Here is a 13,813-nt window from a genome sequence, read left to right on the forward strand (position 1 = left end):
AAGACAAATACTGTATGATTCCACTTATATGAGATAGCTAAATTAGTCAAATTCATAGAAACAGAAAGTAGAATGATGGTTGTCAGGGTCTGGGGGGAGGGAGAAAGGGGAAGTTAATATTTAATGCATAGAGAGTTTCAGTTTTGCAAGATAAAAATGTTCAGGAAACTTCTTTTACAAAAGTGTGAATATACTTACATTACTGAACTGTACACTTAAAAATGGTAATAATAAAAAGACTACTGATGCCATTTTATAACATTTTGGATTGTTACAAAACATTATGGTTACATAGTTAATACTAAGGTTTGATTTGATAAAATAAAATTTCAGGCAAATTGTTAATTTCTATAATTATACTCACTTAGGGTTTATACTTCATGAACTTATTAAACCTTGTGGAAAACATAGTAATAATGGATAAGAATAGGACCTAATCCAAAACTATTACACACCAGAATGGTTAGAATCGGGCACCAAATTTGACTCTAAGCTCACTGATAAATACAAGAGATATAGGAATAACACAATGAATATGAAATTTTGGCCAAATTATTGAAGGTGTATTTGTCTGAATAGAGAGTGGGTGAGAGAGAGAGAGAAATAGAATGGGAGAGGGAGAGGAAAGGTGGGGGGAGAGAGAAGTGTCTCAGAATTATACAGTTAAAAACTGTCTTTTTCCAACTCGTCTTACTATTTTAATAAAAAATGCACAGAGAAAATTCAGGTATGACTTTTTTTTCCACATTAAAAAAAAATTTTTTTTTTTTTTAAAGAGAGACAAAGTTTCACTATGTTGCCCAGGCTGGTCTTGAACTCCTGGGCCCAAGCAATCCTCCCACCTCAGCCTCCCGAGTAGCCGGGATTACAAGTACATGCCACTGCACCCAGTTCAGGTATGACATTTTTTATGCTGGAGAATGATCGGGCCATGGCCAAACAGAACAATTTTTATTGTTGTCTCATTTGTATGAAATCAATTTCATTCCCAACTAGGTTTTCATTTCTAAAAAGATCAAAGTGAAGGGAAAAAATAGTGACTTTTTCCATTTTGCTTGGTTAGGACCAACAGGCTTCTTCATTTTTGACATTGTGTTTATGCTCCTGCCCAAAAAGTCTCATTTGGATACATTAAGGCTTATTAACAATAAGCCATTCTGGCCATTTGTGGTTAGTTAAATGATTCCAAGTAATATCTGACACCGTGAACTGTGAGGAAGATTGTGGATAAGATAAATTCGTTAGTCACATATGACCAGAGTTACTGAGATATTCTTTTTAATTTAAATGTTTACACTTTTTATCATTGAAAATTTCAACCGTATACTAAAATGGAGAGAGTGACACAGTGAATTACCAAATATAGTTATGTGTTGCTTAATGACAAGGATACATTCTGACAAATGCATCGTTGGGCAATTTTGTTCTTGTGCGAAGATGGTAGAGTGTACTTACACAAACCTAGATGGTATAGCCTATTACACACCTAGGCTATATGGTATAGCCTATTGCTCCTAGGACATGGACCTGTACAGCATGTTACTGTGCTGAATATTTCAGGCAACTGTAAGACACTGTTAAGTATTTGTGTATTTGAATATATCTAAATATAGAAAAAGTACAGTAAAAATATGATATAAAAGATTTTAAAAAGTTATACCCATACATGGGACTTGCTATGAATGCTACTGCAGGACTGGAAGTTGCTCTGGGTGAGTCAGTGAGTGAGTGGTGAGTGAATGCGAAGGCCTAGGACAACTGTATACCATGTAGACTTTATGAACACTGTACACTTAGGCTACACTGAATTTATTTTAAAAATTACTTTCTTCAATAATAAATTAACTTTGGCTTATGGTAACTACTTTATAAACTTTAAAAAATTTTAACTTTTTAACTCTTGTATTAATAGCTTAAACACACAAACACATTGTATAGCCATACAAAAATATTTTCTTTCTTTATAAACTTATTCTGTAAGTTTTTTTATATATTTAAAATTTTTAAATTTTTTACTTTTTAAACTTTTTAACTAAAAACTAAGACCCAAACACACACATTAGCCTAGGGCTACACAGGACCAGGATCATCAATATCACTGTCTTCCACTTCCACATCTTGTCCCACTAGAAAGTCTTCAGGGGCAATAACATGCATGGAGCTGTCATCTCTTATGATAACAACGTCTTCTTGTAGAATACCTCCTGAAGGACCTGCCTGAGGCTGTTTTACAGTTAACTTTTTAAAATAACTATTACAGAAAGAGTACAATCTAAAATAATGATAAAAAGTATAGTAAGTACATAAACCAATGAAATAGTCATTTATTATGAAGAATTATGCACTGTACATAATTGCATGTACTATACTTTTATGTGACTGGCAGCGCAGTTGTTTTGTTTACACCAGCATCACCACAAACATGTGAGTAATACATTGTGATGGCTATGACATCACTAGGCTATAGGAATTTTTCAGCTCCATTATAATCTTATGGGATCACTGTCATATGTGCAGTCTGTGGTTGACCGAAACATACGTGGTGCATGACTGTACTTGTCACTCAGCTTCAAAGGTGATCAACTTAAGGCCAATCTTGTTTCATATATATTTCACTCACCTCCAGATTATTTTGCAGCAAAACCTAGACATGATATCAATTCAGCTGAGCTATTCATTGCCAATTTTCAGAAGGGACAAATGATAATCAAGAGCCTAACTGAGAAACAAATACATCAGTTACACATGATAAAAGTATAATAAGCTTGAATGTTAAAAGCACATTAAAAGAGTCATAAATGAAAGCAGTTATCATTTTCAGTGGGATATTGTGATAGGTTCTTATGGAGGTTCCCAAACATTGCAGGTAGTATGCTTAAAACCAAAATCTAGACACAGCTCCATCATCAGAAGCCTGCGAATGTGTGCAGAAGTACACAGGGCCTACTTTTATCTGGTGACTCAGGGTTCCTTTCCTCCTAATCTTTCTCTCACTAGTCTTGGGACTGTGCCTGAAACTCCACATTACATTACTCCCTTTGCTTTGCTACCACTGCAAGGCCCTACTTAAAGCAGAACAAGTAGGACATTATCAATCATTAGAAATTTAACACAGTTTTAAATAACTTTTCCCTTATCCCAAAAGTAACATGAATTCATTACACACAGTTTGGAAAATACAAAAAAGTCCAAAGAAGAACATAAAAAGCACCCATAATCAAGGTGCTTTCTAAACACCAAAATTTTAGTGTATTTCCTTCCTTTTTTTTGCTAGGAATGTATATTATATATATATTTATAAACATGGGATCTTATATACTGTCTTTAATCTATTTTCATTATTTCATAACATATCATGAACATACTTCCATATGATTAAATATTCTTCCCCAACATAATTTTTTATTTTTGCAAAATACTCCCTTGTAAGGAAGGACAATAATTAATGTCTTTGGGGGGATATTTAGATTATTTCCTCTTAGATACACCATTGTGGATTACATTCTAAAAGCTAAAACTCTGTACATATCAGTGTTTATTTCCTTAGCAAATATTCACAGGAAAAGAAATACAGGCATACCTCAGAGATATTGCAGGTTCAGTTCCAGATCACCCCAATAAAGCAAATATCAAAATAAAATGAATCACACAAAGTTTTTCGTTTCCTAGAACATACAAAAGTTATGTTTACACAATACTGTGGTCTATTAAGGGTGCAATAGCATTATAGCTAAAAAATACTGTATATACCTTAATTAAAAAATACTTGATTGCTAAGAAATGCTAATGATCATCTGCGCTGTAGGCAAGTACTAACCTTTTTCCTAGCAGAGGTCTTGCCTTAATGGCTGCTGAGTGATCAGGGTGGTGGTTGCTGAAGGTTGGGGTGGCTGTGGCAATTTCTTAAAATAAGACAACAGTGAAGTTTGTTGCATTGATGGACTCTTCCTTTCATGAAAGATTTCTCTGTAGCATGTGATGCTGTTTGATATCATTTTTACCCACAGAACTTCAAAATTGGAGCCAATCCTCTCACACCATACCTCTCCTTTATCAACTTAGTTTCTACAATATCCTAAATCATTTATTGTCATTTCAACAATGTTCACAGCATCTTAACTAGAAGTAGATTCTGTCTCAAGAAACCACTTTCTTTGCTCATCCATAAGAAGCAACTCCTCATCTCTTAAAGTTTTATCATGAGATTGCAGCAATTCAGTTACATCTTCAGACTCCATTTCTAATGGAGTTTTCTTGCTATTTTCACCACATCTGCAGTTACTTCCTGCACTGAAGTCCTTAACTCCTCAAAGTCATCCAGTAGGGTTGGAATCAATTTCTTCCAAGCTCCTGTTAATGTTGATATTTTTAGCTCCTCCCATGAATCACAATGTTCTTAATGGCATCTAGGATGGTGAATCCTTTTCAGCTGGTTTCCAATTCATCTGCCCAGATGCATCAGAAGAATCACTAGCTATGGCAGCTGTAGCCTTACAAAATGTATTTCTTAAATTATAAGACTTGAAAGTTGAAATTACTCCTTGATCCATGGGCTGCAGAATAAATATTGTGCTAGCAGGTATGAAAACAAAGTTAATTTCCTTGTATATCTCCATTGGCACTCTTAGGTGACCAGGTGCATTGCCAATGAGCAGTAATGTTTTGAAAGAAATCTTTTTTTCCTGAGCAGTAGGTCTCAACAGTGGCTTAAAACATTCAGTAAACCATGCTATAAACAGATATGCTGTTACCCTTGCTTTGTTGTTCCATTTAAAGAACACTGGCAGAGTAGGTTTAACATATTTCTTAAAGGGTCTGAGATTTTTGGAATGGTAATAAGCAGTGGCTTCAACTTAAAATCACCATCTGCATTATCCTCTAGCAAGAGAGTCAGCGTGTTCTTTGAAGCCAGGTGTTGACTTCTCTCTAGTTATGAAACTCCTGGAGGGCACCTTCTTCCAATAGGAGGCTGTTTCATCTACATTGAAAATCTGTTGCTTAGAGTAGCCACTTTCACCAATGATCATAGCTAGATCTTTTGAATAAGTTCCTGTAGCTTCTACATCAGCACTTGCTGCTTCACCTCGTACTTTTATGTTATGTACATGACTTCTTTCCTCGAACCTCATGAATCAATCTCTTCTAGCTTCCAACTTTTCTTCTGCAGCTTCCTCACCTCTCTCACCCTTCATAGAATTGAATAGAGTTTGGGGCCTCACTTTGGATTAGGCTTTGGCTTAAGGAAATGTTGTGGCCTGTTTGATCTTCTGTTCAGACCACTAAAACTTTCTCCATATCAGCAATAAGACTGTTTCATTCATGTGTTCACTGGAGTAACACTTTTAATTTCCTTCAAGAACTTTTCCTTTGCATTTACAACTTAGCTGTTTAGCCAAGAGGCCCAGCTTTCAGCTGATCTTAGCTTTCGACATGCCTTTCTCATTAAGCTTAATCATTTCTAGCTTTTGATTTAAAGTGAGAGATGTGGGACTCTTCCTTTCATTTGAACACTTAGAGGCCATTGTGGGGTTATTAATTGGCCTAATTTCAATATTCTTGTGTCTCAGGGAATAGGGAGGCCCAAAGAGAAGGAAAGAATCAGGGGAATAGTGGGTCATTGAAGCAGTCAGAACACACACATTTATCACTTAAGTTTGCTGTCTTACATGGATGTGGTTCATGGCACCCCAACAATTACAAAAGTAACATCAAAGATCACTGATCACAAATCACCATAACAGATATAATAATAATGAAAAATTTGAACTATTGTGAGAATTACCAAAACGTGACACAGAGACAAAAAGTAAGCACATGCTGTTGGAAAAATAGCACTAATAGACTTCCTTGATGCAGTGTTGCCACAAACTTTCAATTTTTAAAAAATGCAATAAAGCAAAGTACAGTAAAATGAGGGCCTTTAGTTGGCATATGCATATTTTTAAAAATTATCTACATATTTTTCTGAGACAGAGTCTCCCACTGTCGCTGCAGCTAGAGTGCAGTGGCATCATCATAGCTCACTGCAACCTCAAAATCCTGGGCTCAAGCAATTCTCCTGCCTCAGCCTCCCAAGTAGTGGGGACTACAGGCAGGAACCACTGCTCTCGGCTAATTTTTCTATTTTTTGTAGAGATGGGGACTGGCTGTTGCTCAGGCTGGTATTGAATTGCTGAGCTCAAGCAATCCTCCCACTTTGGTCTCCAAGAGTACTAGGATTACAGGCATGAGCCACAGTGCCAGGCCGTGTGCACATTTTGAAGATCTTTTTGATATATAATGCCAACTATCCTTGAGAAAAATTTCTCCAAATTATACTCTCACCAACAGCATATAAATGTACCTCTGTTTCTGTGCACTTAACCAACATTGTTTCTTATAATAAGAAAAGTCTTCTTGATAGATGAAAAGATGCACTTAATAACTTTTGTCAGCTTAACTTTAGCTCAGAATAGAGTCCAATAACTTTGATTAGAGAGTGGTGGTGGGGGGAGGGTAGAGGAAGGAGCTGGAGGCAAGCCCTGGGGCATGGGAATTGTTAGTGTATTTTACGAAATAAAGTTATGATATCTGAAAGCTGGACATTTGAAACTTCAAAAATCCAATCTGTAAAGTTTCTGCCACAATGGGGGAATTCTCAAGTAAGAGGTTTTGGAAAGTTGGAAATTTCATTTTTTTTTTCTTTAGAGAGAAAGATCCAGAGGTTCTCCCCCTCCCCCTCTCACTGCCCAGAGCAACTACCACTATTCAGTTCAATCCAGTCTAAAGGGAACTGGTTCTGTATAAGGAAGAACAAACAGTTCTTTTCAGGCCATGTGACTTTAGGTACATCTACTACTCTAGTCGTTTCCTAATTAAGAGTGTGAGAATAACATCACACCAATGGCACTTATCTTGAAGGTTTACTGTGGATTAAGTCATGCATTTTAAATTATTTTATGAACCTTAGATGCTACAAAGGAGTGTGGCAGAGGAATTAGATTCTAAAGTCAGCAGGTAAGGTTAAAATTGAGTGCAATAAAAATAACTTAGAAGTTCCTTAAATCGCCCATGAGTGCAGAACGATACATTTAAGAGGCACATGAAAACAAACACTGTCTGAAAAACAGCTGGCACAAACACAGTGTCAGTTAAATTGCCAGTCGAACTGGTGCACTAGAACATTTTCATTTCCTCTCTCTTTCTGCCAAGTGCATAACTGAGAAAGATGAAAATATCATGCAACTTTTGTTGTTCTACAATTTTACACTGGCAAGTCAAGAGACCTCTCTGGGCCTCTTTGTCTAATGGTGTAGTTCAGCGGGATCAGGGTTTCATCCACTGTTTCATCTGACAAATATTTTCAGGGTTTACTATGCTTACTATGTTCCAAGCTGATGTGCTGGGTGTGGGAACGGTGGACACTAAGGAGATACAGTCTGCTCACAAGAGGCTGGTGAATGGTGAGGCAGTTTCAACTTTGATTTGCGGAATCCTGGGTTCTTTGACCACCTTCTAGGGAATGCAATGAATGTTTAGAAAAATTAAGGTAGGTTACATATTTTGTTATGAATACCAGCTACAATGCTGCAGCTGATATGGATTAAGTTACTTTGTATCCCTTTTGCTGTTTATGTTGCTACTTTTTGATGGGGGTAGTAACATATTTTTTTAAAAAATCTGGGCTGTTAAATCCCTTTAATTGAAAACTTCAAACTCCGGAAAAATTCAAACTGTACAAAAAAAAAAAAAGTAGCAAGTCTTTTTTCTATTGCAGTACCCCCTTCCCCTATCCCAGATCATATCCCCCCGACCCCACGCCTCCTGCTTGCATCATTGCTTTAAAAAGAACAGTTATTGTTGAGGTGATCTTTGGGGTCCGAAAGTTAAATACCAAACTTCAGTCCGTTACAGCTCTAAAATTAAGTCCACTTCTTTTGCAGCACATATTTTACCGTGAAAAACAGACAGCCTCGACGAGTCTAACATTATGGTTGGTAGAGGGACACATGAATGCAAACTGTATTTTAAAAAATACATTAGATTTAGAACTCCTAAACGGCAGGAGAGAGGACTCAAGCACTTTCACGGTAGGTGGTTTATTTACTGATTGAATTAAGGCTCCCTTTAGGATGTAAGCTCCATAAGGGCAGGAAATTCACCACCAGCGCTCCCTGCACACCCTGGAACACATACGATGCGCACTTGGCAAATGCCCCTACAGCCCAGCACAGACGCCGTGGCTGGTAGTCCGGAGTGGGAATCCGAGCAGGGCGCGTCACGTGACTCGAGCTCCCCTCCACCCACCCCCACGCGCTTCAGCGCCGGACCCGCCCCCACGGGAGGCCCCCACCAATCCGGAAGGGAAGTCAAATTTGGCCGGGCCAGGTGAAGGGTGTGTTCCGCGGGCTCAGTGGCTTCGCGGCCGCAAAGAATTGAGCGTACTTGCCTCGGAGTCTCAGACTGTCATCTAAAGCCCCCTAGCTACATGCTACAAATTTCAAGTGGGAGGTGCAGAGCCTGGGCAAGGCCAGAGCGCATGCGTGTCGACGCAGCGCGGAGCCCGTGTGAAGATTAGGGCGGAGTTTCAGAAAACAGTGAGAGGGAGGGAAGGAATCTCCAGAGCGCGCGCGCCAGCCCTCCTCGTCCCGACCCACGCGGCGCGGCGTGGTGACGCCCGCGCGGTTGAGGAAGGGGCGGGGCCGGGGCGGGCCTCCGAGCTCCTCCCGCCCTCCCTCAGTCCAGACTCTCCCTCCCCGTCCCTCCCCCACACTCGGCCCCGTCAACGCGGGGGTGCTTTCGTCGCGTAACCTCGCGTCGGCCCGGCCCGGCCAGGCCAGGCCAGCGGGCAGATGCCCCGAGCTACCGCCGCCACCGCCGCCTACTTGGCTGGTGGCAGTGTGGGAGACGGGCGACCAGCCCGGGGCCGCTGAGTGTGACGGACGGGGCCAGGGGCCGCCGGGCGTCTCGGTGACGGTGGCTTCGCGCGGACCATGTATTTCCTGAGCGGCTGGCCCAAGAGGCTGCTATGCCCTCTGGGGAGCCCGGCCGAGGCGCCTTTCCACGTTCAGTCCGACCCGCAGAGAGCTTTCTTCGCGGTGCTGGCCCCGGCCCGCCTCAGCATCTGGTACAGTCGAGTAAGTAGAGCCGCCCGCCGCCTTTCGCCGCTCCCTCCCCGGCGTCCCGGTTCTGTCCCGCCCCCAACTTCCACCCCGAGCCCCTGACCTCTTTCCCCTTCTTGCCAGATCCGCTCGCCCTCCCAGTCGGCGTCTTCGTTCCACGTACTTGGCCGCACATACCCGCCGGCTCCGGGCACGTCCTCTAGCCGGGGATCCCGGGTGGGTGAAATCGCTGCTGCCGAAAATTCCTGCGCCTCCCCGCGTTGGACCGACGGCTGCGCAGGGTGCACGCTCCGCGCGCTACCTCTGCCGAGCCCAGACTTGCCCTTCCCTCCCTTCCCCCATTCCCCGAGGACCAAATTTGTTTAAACTTTCCACAATTAGAATTCCGGCGTCTGTGGTGTCCCAACCCTCCCTTGCTTTAAAGGTCGTTATTTTGGAATTAGGGAAAGCCTGTTGGGCTTTATCCAGCGCCGACTTTACAGGCCTATAATAACTTATTACTAGAAACTACATCCAGAGTTCTTTATTGTTTACGAAAGGTCTGGTTCTTTAATTCCCAGCCTCATCCCCAACATCCCTCCTCCACTTTTGAGCTAGTCCTTTCCTCTGCTGTTCCTGGACTCTTCAGAAAAATGTAGGGGGGTAAGGAGGAGCGGAAGTAGAACTCAAATCTGTCCGCGCTACTGCAAGTTACAGCACCTGGAAATAATAAGACTTGGGAGGAGCGTGGAACTGAGTTGTGTTTTTACTTTGAGTCCTGGTTATCTTTTCTTTCTTGTATCTAATTACCCAGTAGATAAGAGAAATAACTTGAAAAATAAATGGTGGATGGGATATGCCCTACTCCCTGCAAATACTGCTATAGGTCTGTCTATAAAAACAGCAGAATTCAGAGTAGAAAAATCTGCGCCGCCAAGAAAGCAATACTAATCTTTGAAGTTTTTCTCTTTTCAAAGTTAATTTGACTATGTGGAGATAGGTTGTGACCTTGCTTTTCTTAGCTCTATAGGTTTTAGTTAGATTGGTTAAAATCCCCAAATCTCTGTATGTTACCATTTGAGTGCCTGTGATGCCCTTGACTGTCCTCACAGACAACCCTGGTAAAACTGGTGATGGAATTTAGGTCATTCTGGTATCTCCTTTATCTGACTATCATAATTGGGCTGTAAATCAGACTATTTGCCATTAAGTTTTGGCTTATCTAATTTCCAAATACATATCAGAACAAAATAGTCTGTTATAAAATGGCAATACCAGTAATATGACTATTCTGTCTGGTGCTTGATTGCATTTTTGAATATGTATACTGTATATTATTTGGTTCTTAAGTGAGATATTCATAGTATATGTGTCAGTTGAATAATTTTTGATATGTGTAGGTTTATGTAACTATTAACTTTAAAGTACATGCAGAAAAAATAATTTGAACTTGAATTTTAAATTGTCTTCTGAATTTAGTACATAATTCCACTTGAATGTAACAAATTGCTTGTAAAGCCTAAAATTTAACTTTTCTTACCTCTAAAAAGGCAGACCTAACTTAATTTTAGGCACACATAAACTTAAGATGAGGTATGAAAAGACCAGAAGCCTATAAGCCACTTTATTCTCCCTTAAAAGGAACATGAAAATGTGCCTCAACTTTCTTAAGGACATTGTGAACTTTCTTAAGAATATTTATTGTTTGGTTTTGGAATTAGATACTACATATATAAATCCAAAGTAGTCCTAGAATTTTAAACTACTTGTATACTTTTCCTTCAACCTCCCCCCCCCCCCCACAGTTTCTTTTTTTCACAGGAGTCCAGGGACCACTACTAATAAGATCCAGTGTGCAAAAGTTAGGTTATAGGGTAATCGATGAGTTCAGAGGTGTGGAGTACAGTGAAATTCAGGAATACCTTAGGGGAGGCCGCGTAGTACTGTAGGTTAAATGAGTTTGCATAATGGTTAACGTTGGTCTCTGGGCATCAGCTTTGTCACTTAAAAAAATCATGTATTTGTAGAACCAGATGATCCTAAGGCCTGTGATTATATGACTAGGCGAGTGGGGAATAGGTGCCAGATTTCAGCTCCTAGTCTTTTTTTGGGATATGCCTTTTCTTAGTCTATATGAAAGTTTTCATTTTGATTTCTAAACTTCCTGAAACTATGTAAGTTAAAATAAATTTAAGTTAAACTTCTTTTAAAAGTGAAAACGCCTTTGGGTAAATTAAGGGGCTCTTAGTTATACTCACGTAATTTGTAGTGAATTGGTTTCAAATGCTTGCACTGAGATGATGAAAGCTTTGATTTTGGAGAGGTTGTAGGTGCAAGTAATTTTATAGAATAAAGTCAATTTTGAAGATCTAAAGGGTTTTACAGAGTTGATGTCCTACAGCTGCTTGAGGGCGTTTGGAGGCAGGGAGAGACATGCTCAAAGAGATGAGAGGATAGAACAAGATTTGCTTACTTGAAATTTTGTTAGGGCTCACTTAGTAAATTAAGCTTGCCTTAGGAGTGATGCATTTAAAAAAAGAAAAAACTAGCCTTGTGGAAGAAACATGCATTTAATACTTTAAACTGGTTATTCTGATGTCCAAAAGAGTTGTATAAATTGTATGTGTACAATGGTGATCATCCATGGGACTATGGAAACATTAAAATAAAGTCTCTATGACTAACTTATATACATTTTTATAGGTCTTCTAGTGAACTTTTGTATATCTCTTCCAACTACTATTACATACCCTAAGTAGCTCTTTGGAATCCAGGTGTTACAGAGTCATATCTCTTCAGAATTATTTCCTACCCCAAATTTAAGAAATACAGTATAGTGCTGTAACTTGTTTTGAACAAAAGAGTTTCTGTTAGATAGTCACTTAGCTTTTTGATGGAGATTTTAAAACAGCCTACTTCATCATTAAAGTGTGAGGGTTTTATTGCTTTGTTTTCAGTGTAATGTGTTGATGTAAGTTTGCTTTCTCTAAATTTTGATGCTACTTAGAAGTTCTAAAAATTACTCAAGAGCCTACTATGGGGATCATCCGTTATTTTAGCCCCAAAAAACGTGTTAAGAAAAAGTTCAGTATGTATATATGAGATTGGGGCAGTTGATGTATTTCTGCCAATGGTATTGTAAAATGACTAGTTTCAGATTTGAGGATGAAGCTGCTATGTAAAGCAGGTTATGATTTATGATTGACATGGGTGTAGTATGAGATGAATTGCATTTTGTACTGTACCAGGGAGCCCAGAATTATTCCTTTAATATACTGTTTAACTGTGAATATGAAAGTTTAGATATACGAATGTCAAAATGGTATCTTAGAATGTTGTCATTCGAAATTAGATAGTCATATCTCAATTTTCAGGTCACTGATTTCAAATATTTAAATGCCTTCAGAAATACTTTTTAACACCAGTGGTGAAAGATAGCTTAAATAGGCATCGTCATTCGTATAAAAAGGGATCAATATCAAAAAAACCCAAAACAACACATGTTGGCGTGGATGTGGAGAGACAGGAACACTCATACACTGCTGGTGGGACTGCAAACTAGTGCAACCCCTGTGGAAAGCATTATGGAGGTATCTTAAACAGATTCAAGTAGACCTGCCATTTGACCCAGCAATCCCATTACTGGGCATATACCCAAAGGAAAAAAGGTCATTCTTTAACAAAGACACATGTACCCGAATGTTTATAGCAGCACAATTCACAATAGCAAAGATGTGGAAACAACCCAAATGCCCATCAATACATGATTGGATTAGTAAGCTGTGGTATGTGTATACCATGGAATATTACTCAGCTATAAGAAATAATGAAGATACGACATCTCTATGGTTCTCCTGGAGAGAGTTGGAACCCATTATATTAAGTGAAGTATCCCAAGAATGGAAAAACAAGCATCACATGTACTCACCAGAAAATTGGTTTCCCTGATCATCACCTAAATACACATCTGGGAACGACACCAATCGGATATCAGACTGAGGTAGGGGGTGGGGGAGGGGATGGGTGTATGCCTACACAATGAGTGCATTGCGCACCCTTTGGGGAATGGTAACGCTTGAAGGTGCTGACTCGGGAAGGGGGGGGTGGGGAAGGGAGGGATATATACCTACATGATGGGTGCAACGCACACTACCTGGGGAACAGACACGCCTGGAGCTCTGACTTGGGGAGAAAGGCGGTACATGGGCAACGTATGTAACCTGCAATTCTGTATCCCCCATAACAATAAGATGAAAAAAAATAAAATAAAAAAAAAAGGGATCAAGAGGCATGTTTTATGTAAAAAACATTCTGTCCAAAAATGTTAGTGTGTTAATGTGATAAATGAAAATCTTGTGAGTTATCACTATTTCTAGGTTGCTAATAAAAAGCTGAAATGGGCAAATAATTACTGGGCATGTGAAATACATTGTATGTCTTTCAGTAATCTTGAGCAAAAGCTTATGTTCCTGTTGTTGTGTGCTGATAATGAAAAAAACGAGATGTCAAAAGAACCAAGCTGTAGAATTAGGTATATGAGGTATGAATTTGATATCAGAGACACTCCTGTCTTGGAATGCTCTATTGCTCCATCTCTGCCTATCAGAATATTATCCATTGTTTAGCTTCTCTTGAAATCTTTCTTTATCTGAGTCATTCTTTACCTACCGTACCCAGAAGTGTTCATTTTTCTGATGAACTACTGATTTTTTTCCTCTTAGCTTTATTGAGGT

General features: G+C 39.6%; 1 protein-coding gene across 3 annotated transcripts in view; it reads left to right on the forward strand.

Annotated features, from left to right (window-relative positions):
* Nucleotides 1-8,748: 8,748 nt before the first annotated feature.
* The window catches only part of RIC1 (RIC1 homolog, RAB6A GEF complex partner 1), a 115,293-nt gene continuing 110,228 nt past the window's right edge, over nt 8,749-13,813 (forward strand). For 2 of the 3 annotated variants that reach the window (XM_069476462.1, XM_069476464.1), the window contains exon 1: nt 8,749-9,116. In XM_069476462.1, coding sequence (XP_069332563.1) covers nt 8,973-9,116 — 144 coding nt within the window. In that variant the 5' untranslated portion in view covers nt 8,749-8,972. The remainder of the gene's footprint in view (nt 9,117-13,813) is intronic. The other variant, XM_069476463.1, reaches the window with a different exon arrangement.

This window comes from Eulemur rufifrons, chromosome 7 (genome assembly GCF_041146395.1).
Source record: "Eulemur rufifrons isolate Redbay chromosome 7, OSU_ERuf_1, whole genome shotgun sequence".
NCBI classification, from domain to species: Eukaryota; Metazoa; Chordata; class Mammalia; order Primates; family Lemuridae; genus Eulemur; species Eulemur rufifrons.